This window comes from Dendrobium catenatum, unplaced genomic scaffold, assembly GCF_001605985.2.
Source record: "Dendrobium catenatum unplaced genomic scaffold, ASM160598v2 fragScaff_scaffold_261, whole genome shotgun sequence".
Taxonomy (NCBI): Eukaryota; Viridiplantae; Streptophyta; class Magnoliopsida; order Asparagales; family Orchidaceae; genus Dendrobium; species Dendrobium catenatum.
The window spans coordinates 1,268,381-1,278,198 of record NW_021318723.1 but is presented as its reverse complement, the minus strand read 5'-3'; the positions used below and the strand labels follow the sequence as shown (position 1 = coordinate 1,278,198).

The 9,818-nt window shown below is 34.7% G+C and overlaps 1 protein-coding gene across 1 annotated transcript in view; it reads left to right on the top strand.

The window, feature by feature from the left end:
* LOC110115283 (protein ROOT HAIR DEFECTIVE 3 homolog 2) overlaps positions 1-9,818 on the top strand; it is a 66,276-nt gene that overhangs the window by 23,726 nt on the left and 32,732 nt on the right. The window contains exons 4-13 of the mRNA XM_020848471.2: positions 4,082-4,152; positions 4,243-4,306; positions 4,391-4,456; positions 4,548-4,595; positions 4,703-4,765; positions 4,832-4,888; positions 5,096-5,254; positions 5,335-5,403; positions 5,484-5,575; positions 6,018-6,096. Coding sequence (XP_020704130.1) covers positions 4,082-4,152; positions 4,243-4,306; positions 4,391-4,456; positions 4,548-4,595; positions 4,703-4,765; positions 4,832-4,888; positions 5,096-5,254; positions 5,335-5,403; positions 5,484-5,575; positions 6,018-6,096 — 768 coding nt within the window. The remainder of the gene's footprint in view (positions 1-4,081; positions 4,153-4,242; positions 4,307-4,390; positions 4,457-4,547; positions 4,596-4,702; positions 4,766-4,831; positions 4,889-5,095; positions 5,255-5,334; positions 5,404-5,483; positions 5,576-6,017; positions 6,097-9,818) is intronic.

The window sequence follows — 9,818 nt, the reverse complement described above, 5'->3', positions numbered from 1 at the left end:
CCTAAGAACAGACTGCCAAGCAAAAATTACTTTCTACAACAAGATAACACAAAATAAGCCATCCAGAGTTCGGTGGTTGACATTCACTGACTACATTAATGGCCTGGGGATCACCGTCAACTTTGAGCATATTGACGGGAAAAATAATGTCTTGGCAGACACTCTTTCAAGGCTAACGTTTGTTTTATGTGCAGGTATTGACGAAAAAGAATATACTCAATTCATTATTAAAAATCTACAGGAATGGACGGAGGAAGAAGTCAACGAGAGCCTAAAAGAAAGCAACCTCTCGACCCTTATGCAAAAGTTCAGTCAGGCCCAAAGCTTGCATGGGTCAGGAAGGATAGACCAGACAAGACAAAACCATTCCATAAGAATGATGTCCACAAAGAGCTACTATGGGAAACCAACAATCACCCCTGTAGTCTGGATGCCGTCACTCGACTTAGGGGAGCAACCAAAAGATTAGAAGTGGAATAAGTCTCCACTGTCATGAATGAGTTATGTATTTTACTACGTATGTACGAAAATAAGACGATGTACTGTAAAAATCGATCAGGAGGAAACAATAATGTATGGAAAGACCTTTTCCCACGTGTACGCAAAAATGAGGAGTTAGCTGGCATATTAGATTTAATTGCCAATCTAACAGACAAATCACTCATGGATGCTGTATAAGTGGAGCATATGGTGGGCCCGCTTCTATTATATAAAAGAACCGAATCTATTCGGTGCGTCTGTATCTGAGCTGGCAGCACATGATGTGTTTACCACTTTTGTAAAACCACGGATGAAAACTGTGGGCTAGCCCCTGGTTTTCTAAAAACCATGGTCTGGTTTTAGTTGAGTCGCTGGCTATCTTTGATCACGCTGGGAAGAACATGAATTTCATGAAGACCTTGCGTCCATTGTATATTTGATCTGGTTGGAAAGAGCAAAAGATAAATGCCTACCTGACTCCTCCGACACAGAGGAGATGTCGGGAGGTTGCTGAAATTTTAACGACAATGGACAACCGCATGATTAAATAAAAAGAGAGAACGAATTAAAAAAATCATATACATCTAATTTAACATTTTAATCAGATGAAAATATTTTATTTCCAAATGATTTCTTGCTACACATGTTTTTGAAGGTTTTAGATTGGATGATTTATATAAATTATTATGTGCTAGACAAAATAACATCCAATATGTTAGAAAATTAGAACTAAATATAATTTTTTTGAGTTCTAATACTAATAGAAAGTGATGATAAATTTAAGATTAATGCTAAAGCTTAGGAGGAATTCGAAGTCATTTAATTTCATAATGAATTGTCGCATGTTTCTAAAAGATTATCTTTTTACGCAAGTCATCAAATTCAAATATTTTCAGATCATTCATACATATCACAAAGTAACTTTCAAACTCTAAATATTACATGTTGAAATACAATGTGCAAATTGGATCATGTAAGAGAAACATGCAAAATGCATTATGCAATAACAATGTCAATTACATTATGTGGGGATTAGGGGTGTCAAAATGGGTGGATGGGTTTGGTTCGGGTCCAACTCGAGTTGACCCAGATTCAAATGTGTTGACAGTAATCCTACCCAGTTTTGCAAGTGGGTTAGAATTGTCAACTCGGCTAGACCTGTGCGGGTTACTGGGTTGACCCGCCAGCTGAGGCAACGGCACAGAGGGTCTGACTAATTGGTCATTCGGGTCCCTTGACTAGCAAGATGCGGCATGGTAGCAGCTGCAGTTCGTGCGGGATGGCGGCAGCTGCAGTGCAGGCAGGACGGCGACAGCTGCAGTGTGGACAGGACAACGACAACAGTAACGACAGCGCGGGCAGTGCATCAGCATTGGCAACATGGACTCGACTAGATGGCAGTGGCAACGTAGACGTGACGACGAGTAGCACGACAACGCGAGTGAGGCCGTGAGTGACGTCGGATGCGCTCATCGGGTTACAAGCTAATGCGAGTAATGGGATGATGCTGATGAGATAGGTCACGCCTATTGTAGGATGTTCCTGCCAAGTTGGTTTTATAAACGGGTCGGAATTAAGAACTCGACCCGGCAGTATGACAAACGGGTTGATCCGAACCCAAAATTTTTTGGGTCAGGTTCGTGTCAGATTTCAGGTCGTGTCAGATTTTGACACCCCTAGTAAAAATAATGTACAAAATGCATTATGTAGATATGAATTAGCTTTAATTAATGGGTTAAATTCGTTTGACAATTACACTGAAAAGCATTCTATATGCATATCGATATTTACATCAAACTCCTAAATGTGAGATTTAGGAATGTTTCGTGGATTTGCTAAAAATGCTTAAACACCTAGATGATGGCTACGTTGAATATAATCTTAACCGGAGGGTTAAATTCTCAAAGCCTATTAAAATTTCAAAATCTAACATCTATATTGTTTAAATCAAAACTCATCCACACTCCGCAAGAATAACTTCATCTCATAAAGAGCAAAGATATTGTTGGATGTATTACTACAATTCATTTTCAGTTGATTTCTCGCCAGCAGGGATGTGGTACGCGCCCTATGACTGGGTGATTTTTTTCGTAAAATCGCATCACTATATTACGACCACGACCAAAGCCCTTATAGTTCCTAATTATTGAAAGCTCTATGAGTAATGAATTGTAGGGTATGCTCATAAGATAGGAAGGAAGCTATATGTTAGCTAAGGTTGACTTAAATTCAACCCCTTTAGACAATCATCCACCCCAGGTCTACAAGATACCTTGGACGACGCAACCTATAGTTATTGATAAGGATCCTTTTATGAGGTTGGGTTGACTACGTTCTTTGACTAAGTAGACTAGGAACCATGAGAGCTCGGGTCAACAGAACCATGAGATCTTAATCAGGCCCGTCATCATTCTCCCATTACTCTCTTTAAGTATATAGTGGTAAATTTTAAATTATAAACTCCAAAATCCAAACCAAATTCAAACCCAAAAAATCACTGCTATTATACTTTAGGTAATTATTGCGACCCATTGAACGACTAGCTTTAATTGAAAGTTCTCTCTGGTTATTGGGAGAGGTAATTAATTATAGCTTGTGCCTAAAGGAAACCAGAACTCAGATCATAAAGTCTTTGCAAAATGAGGGCAAAATCTCTTGGTAGTATCGTATCTAAAACTTAACCTGCCTTCTCAAAATTTTCCCAGAAACCTAATTCATTAAAACTAACCCTGTTAATGAAGAAACGCAGAGAGGCTGGGGCCCGATTTTTCGGAGCGCACAAAACTATAACTTAAGTTGTTGGTGTCACTGGTCCTATTTCTTCCCTAAACCCTACACAGTTAGTAACATGATGGATCTAGGGTTATCTAGCCATAGTGATTAATACAGCTAGCATAATCTTGCTAGTTAGGATACTGTTTTGATTTTGTTAATCTCTTAGGTCTGGTATAACTATCTCTACTTATTTTTTATACACCCCTATGAACAACACCCAGTTTGCTTCAGTCATGGATGTTCTCACTAGACATTTGCAAGAGGATGTACCTTGGTGTATGCTTTTTGCTGATGATATTCTTCTTGTTGATAAGACTAGAGAGGGAGTTGAAGGTAAACTTGAATTATGGAGGTCAACCTTAGAGTCTAAAGGTTTTCGCTTGAGTAGATCTAAAATGGAATATTTGGAGTGTAATTTTAGTAGTAATAGACCTAGAGAGGGGATTGTGACTTTGGGCGATCAAGTCATTAATAAGAGTACACGTTTTAGATATATTGGATCTATTGTTCAGAGTGATGGTGAAATAGATGGGGATATTATCAGCAGAATTCAAGTTGGATGGTTGAAGTGGAGGAATGCATCGGGCTTGTTATGTGATAGAAATGTACCCCTCAAACTTAAGGGAAAATTCTATAAGATGGTAGTGAGGCCTGCAATGCTTTATGGTGCCGAATGTTGGCCATTAAAAGAGAAGCATAATACTAAGTTAAGTGTGACAGAGATAAGGATGCTCAGGTGGATGAGTGGCTTTACCCTTAGAGATATGATACGAAATGAGCATATACGTGAAAAGGTTGGAGTAGCTCCAGTAATTCCAATTCTCAGGATGATACTGTATTTGAGAAGCAAAGTGCTCTTTTTGCTCTAGCAATTTCAGACGTTGTTCTTGTAAACATGTGAGTCTCATCCTTGTTTTTTGCTCAACTTTCTTTCGAATGGCATGATTTTAGTTCACAAAATTATGATTTAACAATTATATTACCTAGTTGGTGTCATGATATTGGTCGGGAGCACGCTTCTAACAAGCCTCTACTAAGGACAGTTTTTCAGGTATTTTTTTGTTTATTTATTATTTATTATCGTACAATCACAAATTTCTTTAATTTTCTATGCAAACCATCTTACCTGTTGTAGGTCATGTTACGATTGTTCAGTCCTCGCAAGACAACTTTGCTATTTGTTATTCGTGACAAAACAAAGGTTTGCAACTTGCTTTTGAGGATATCTTGTAGTGTGTTGACTATTTCTTGTGTGATTTTGCATGCCTAACTTTTCATTAGCTTATTTGCAGACTCCATTAGAATATTTAGAGCCAATTTTGAGGGAAGACATCCAAAAAGTGTGATATATGTTTTGATTTATAAAATGAAATTTATTGTTGTTTTGTCAAAATCTTCCTCTTGGAATTTTACTAGTGATCTTATTACGCATGATTCCTTTCTGCAGATATGGGATACCGTTTCTAAAACCCAGGCTCACAAGTCACTGCCATTACATGATTTTTTTAATGTAAGAGGGGTAGTCTTGCTAAATACATGCTTTCACCTGTATTGTAACACATGTTTTTGATAAAAGGTAGAGGTCGTTGCTTTGCCCAGTTATGAAGAGAAAAAAGAGCAATTCAAAGAGCAGGTAATCATTGAAGAAAATTGTTAATCTAGCTTGTCTGTTTTGTCTTTTGTTGTTCTTATGGTTTTCGTATATCAAAATGTATGCACCAGTGTTATTATATTATTTAATTTAAATTCTTATTTGAATAGCTCCTTATGGAGGTCTGTTTCAATATATTTAAATTCTGAAAGCTTTACTTGGGATTTTTTTTTGATCTTTCTAATGCAGGTTGCACAACTGAGGCAACGTTTTTTCAATTCAGTTGCCCCAGGTGGCCTTGCAGGTGATAGAGGAGGTGTTGTCCCTGCTTCAGCATTTTCTTTCAGCGTACAAAAGATTTGGAAAACTATACGAGAAAATAAGGACCTTGATCTTCCTGCTCACAAGGCAGCGTCCTAACTTCTTGAACAGATAAATATTTTTCTGTAGAGTCCTATTAATTTTCTTTTATTTTCCATACTTTGTAGGTAATGGTTGCAACTGTTCGATGTGAGGAGATTGCAAATGAAAAGTTGAGTTCTTTGACTTCCAATAAGGTATCTTTCTTTGGTGAGATTCTGAACTGTTACCAACATAAAAATCACTGATCTTAAACCATGATCTGTATTTGGATTAGCAATGGCTGGAACTGGTGGAGGCCGTTAGATCTGGTCCTGTACCAGGCTTTGGGAAGACAGTTAGCTCCATCCTTGATTCTTTTTTTGAGGAGTAAGTCCTCCAGTTTTTCTTTGTTGATGCTGATGGAAATTGTACTGAGCCTGTGATCCTCACTTAAGGTGACTCTACACTTTTGGTCTTTTGGGTCAAACCGAAATCTTGCAGCAGTCCTTGTTAACTCGTATGTTTGAGGATCTAACAGAACATAATTTGATTACGTTGTAACTGAGTTTGAAAATTAGACCCGTTTTATCTTTTCGGCCTAATTTAGCTTTCTCTTTTGAATTTCAAGCGGGAAGGAGTCCACTGGTCGTTGCTAATTAAAATTATTTTTTCATTTTCTATGAAGGATTTCATTTTTATCATATTCCCTAAGTTATTTGGGAGCACATGCACTTAATGATGGCTCTCTATTGGTTGTTATTGTTTGTTTTTGAACAAAGTTTATTTTTAATTTAATCGCTTAGGTCATTTTCATTGTCTCATCATATAGGTATGACCGGGAAGCTGTTTTCTTTGATGAAGGTGTCAGGACATCGAAAAGACATCAGCTGGAATCTAAAGCATTGCACGTGAGACTTTACGTTTGCAGCTTTTCTTGGCTCTTATGAATTTCTGTAGCAATCTGAAAATTTTAATTTTATATATACGACCACTTTTTTGATTTTAGACTTCCCTTAGCCACCAGTTGAGCTTCCATTCATATCATTGTTCATATTATTGATTTACACCGTATGCCAGTTCAGTTGGCTATATCTCCATCGCCATCATCTTGAAATCACCATTTATCTTAACCCAGCTAATTTGCAAGGGCATTATGAATTCTTATTTTCTATTCATTTCATTTGAACAATTTATATCCATTTTTCTCCGTGGTCATTTGACACAAATTTTATCAATTTTTCTAGCAGGCATATTTTCTACCCTTTGTCATACATGTTCAAACCACTTTAGTAAATATCGCTCCAAACTTTTCTCTAACATAGTCATTCTATAATTTATCTTCCCAAAATTTCCTTACATTTGTTATAATATTCTTATTTATGTTGCAGTCTACTTAGATGCTTTAAAATTATAGAATTAGTTTGGGTATGGTGGAAAGCATGAGGGATAAAGCATGGGTTTGTTGTTAGTTTTGTGTGGAATCTGATTGTGTTGATCAATTGGGTTGTACGGTTGCCTCGAACCTCAATTCAGTATGTCGAGCTCGCTGGAGGTCCTCCCTCCGCTTGTACGGTTGCCTTGAACCTCAATCCACTATGTATATCTTTGTTTTTTTTTGTGTGAGAATGGTGCAAGGGTGTAGAAAGATAAAGATTGAGAGAGAGGAGAGATATGTACTATTTCTCCCAATTTTCATAGTGGATTTCTTGGTGTGATGTGGCTCTATGATTTTTTCCGGTTTTGATTTTTTTCACATTAAATACGTATGTTCTTTATTTCTGTTGCATTTTCTATTTTTTGTTTGTGTTCACTGTGTAGTTTACTTCACCAACAGTTGTAGGAAATATTTGAGCAAAAAATCATCTTTTTGTTCATAATGATTTATCATATTATTATATGAACTTGAACCTCTATATAACATAGGCATCATTTAATAAAATGATGAGAGAGCCATTGAACAATCAACAATGTTTCAAGCTTGGCATAAATATGATAGCAGGTAAGCTATTACTCATTAAAGGACCATCAATTTCTCCTTTTATATTGATCATCCATCAACTTAGCTAGGACACTTGATTAATTTAATCAAGTTAACATCAACCATTGCCTTACGCTACAATGCATTATTGTGAACCATTCAATAGATCCCATTTTTAAATTGATTTTTTGCAATGCTTTTGAGTCTTAGTTGAAGCAATTATCTGCTTTAAGATGACTAATTAACCGACCTAGCCTAAGATCGCCAACCATCAGATGCACTGGGCAACAATAATGATGCATTTAATAATTTCTCTAATAACTCAATGCAACTATATTATGCATCTAATCTATGAATCCTTCTATAATTGATCTCTTTAAGCTCCTAAAGCTCTGAAGTTCTAAGCATTGTACATTATAAATTTTGCTTTCGAAAAATGTGATGTAATTACGTCTTCCAATAGTATTTTTAATTTATCTACTAGAAGCTGTAGGTACACATCTAGTTTTCCTTTAGATTGTGCGGACAGAGAGGTATTAGCTTAAGAAATATTTATGGAGTTATTATGCACATCTCAGGAGGGAGATTATATAGTGTAATTCTTACTATCCAGCAAGATTATAGTGAGACAGTCTAGATATATGATATAAAACTATCAACATATGTCAACTCTAACATTTCTTAGCTTTGAAGTAAACTCTGTAAAATGGACGACCAAAGTTCTTTCATACTTCAATATTTGATGGATTACATAATACACATTGTTCTCTTCTCTTTTAATACCATCTTATATACCCATTAGACCTTATAGAAGCAAATAGTATTTTTTAATTATGGAACTATAAAACCCCTTTTATTCATGCTGTTTTTCTATTTAGGCTTCATACGTAGTTGATCCACAATATTTACATAGCCATGCCATTCTTGTAATACAACCCATATTTGTTGGCACAACAACCTATGTTTTGTGCATTTAGTCCTAATTTTGACAAATTTCTTGGTCATATAATAATCAATATGTACAAAAATATTTTTTGGATTGGTCTACATCAACAGCCGTAGAAACTGATTTGAAACACTAATGAGCGAACATTAAAATCTATTTTTGTGCTTAGCTTTATAACTACAAGAGATTTCTGAGTGATTAGTGTAACCTTACCACGATAGTTGTGCAGCTTGTAGTGAAAATGTAAAAATGTTAAGACTTACCATTAGGAAGTTTTTAGTATTTTCTTCAAATTGTGGGCCAACGACATTGAATATCATTTCTTCATACCGTTTTGTTTGTTCTTTATTTTATTATTCATAACTAATCAAAGCACAGTGAGTGTCAATTAGTGGCTTGCACTCGTTATATTATGTCTAAAACCAGTAATCCAGTTGAATTCTTCTTCGATGCAAATCTACAATTACTTTAGCTAGTATTCAATAAGCTTGATTCTTATGCTTAGAACAAATTGACATATTTTTTCCTTCAAAATGAAAATGTGTTGTTGCATTCTATAGCAATGAAAAGCTCTCTACTAACAAGTTTGTGTTAATCTTTTTGTCCAAGGAAAGTCTAATATATATCCAAGACCATTGAGTTCTGATATCCATGCTATGTTATTAAGCTACACATATAGAAAGATAAAATTAAATGCTATCTAATTTTTAATTTTGATAAAATTAAAATGTGGAATTGTACAAGACAAAATAATGTGTTTTTGACACTAATATATGTTGTTCATGTCTCCACAACTAATAGCTTAACAAGAAAAAAGACTAACATTGAATAATTTTTCTAAATACATAACAACAACAACATCAAGCCTTTATCCCACTATGTGCGATTGGCTACATGAATCCTTTTTCTCCATTGTGTCATATTAAAAGTTAAATTCTCATTTAAATCTAACAAATAAGGTCATTTTTAATATTTTCTAACCAAGCCTTTTTAGGTCTATCTTTACCTTTCTTAATATAAGTCAAATCTAATATACCTACTTTCCTAACCGGGTCATGTGAATACATAATACCTAATTAATTTACATCACCACTAACTAACTAATTAAGATTACCAATTAACCAATTAATTAATATAACTACTAAGTAATTAGCAACATCACTACTAATTAACTAACTATTAGTTAACATATCACTACACACCTAAATACTAAAATATTAAAATATAACTCTTTTTTCTTACTGAGCATTCTAAATCATTGCCAATTTTTCAAAATAATATTTCTAAATAGTTGAAAATACATACAAATATTTTTAATTAGTTTTTCTAAATCACCATTTACTATTTTTTCCAAATAATTTTTCTTATTCATTCAGAATGCTTCAATCCTTACTAATAAAATTTATTAACTAATTTTTCAAGGTTTTAATTAGTTTTTCTAAATCACCATTTACTATTTTTTCCAAATAATTTTTCTTATTCATTCAGAATGCTTCAATCCTTACTAATAAAATTTATTAACTAATTTTTCAAGGGTTCCCACATCAAAGACGGATGTGGGCAAAGAAGCTAGTCCATGATACTAAAATTAGGATATGAACTTGGAATATAGGTTTCCTTACAGGAAAATTAATGGAATTAATAGATATTATAATTCATAGGAAGATAAATATTTTGTGCATTCAGGAAACTAAATGGGTTGGAGA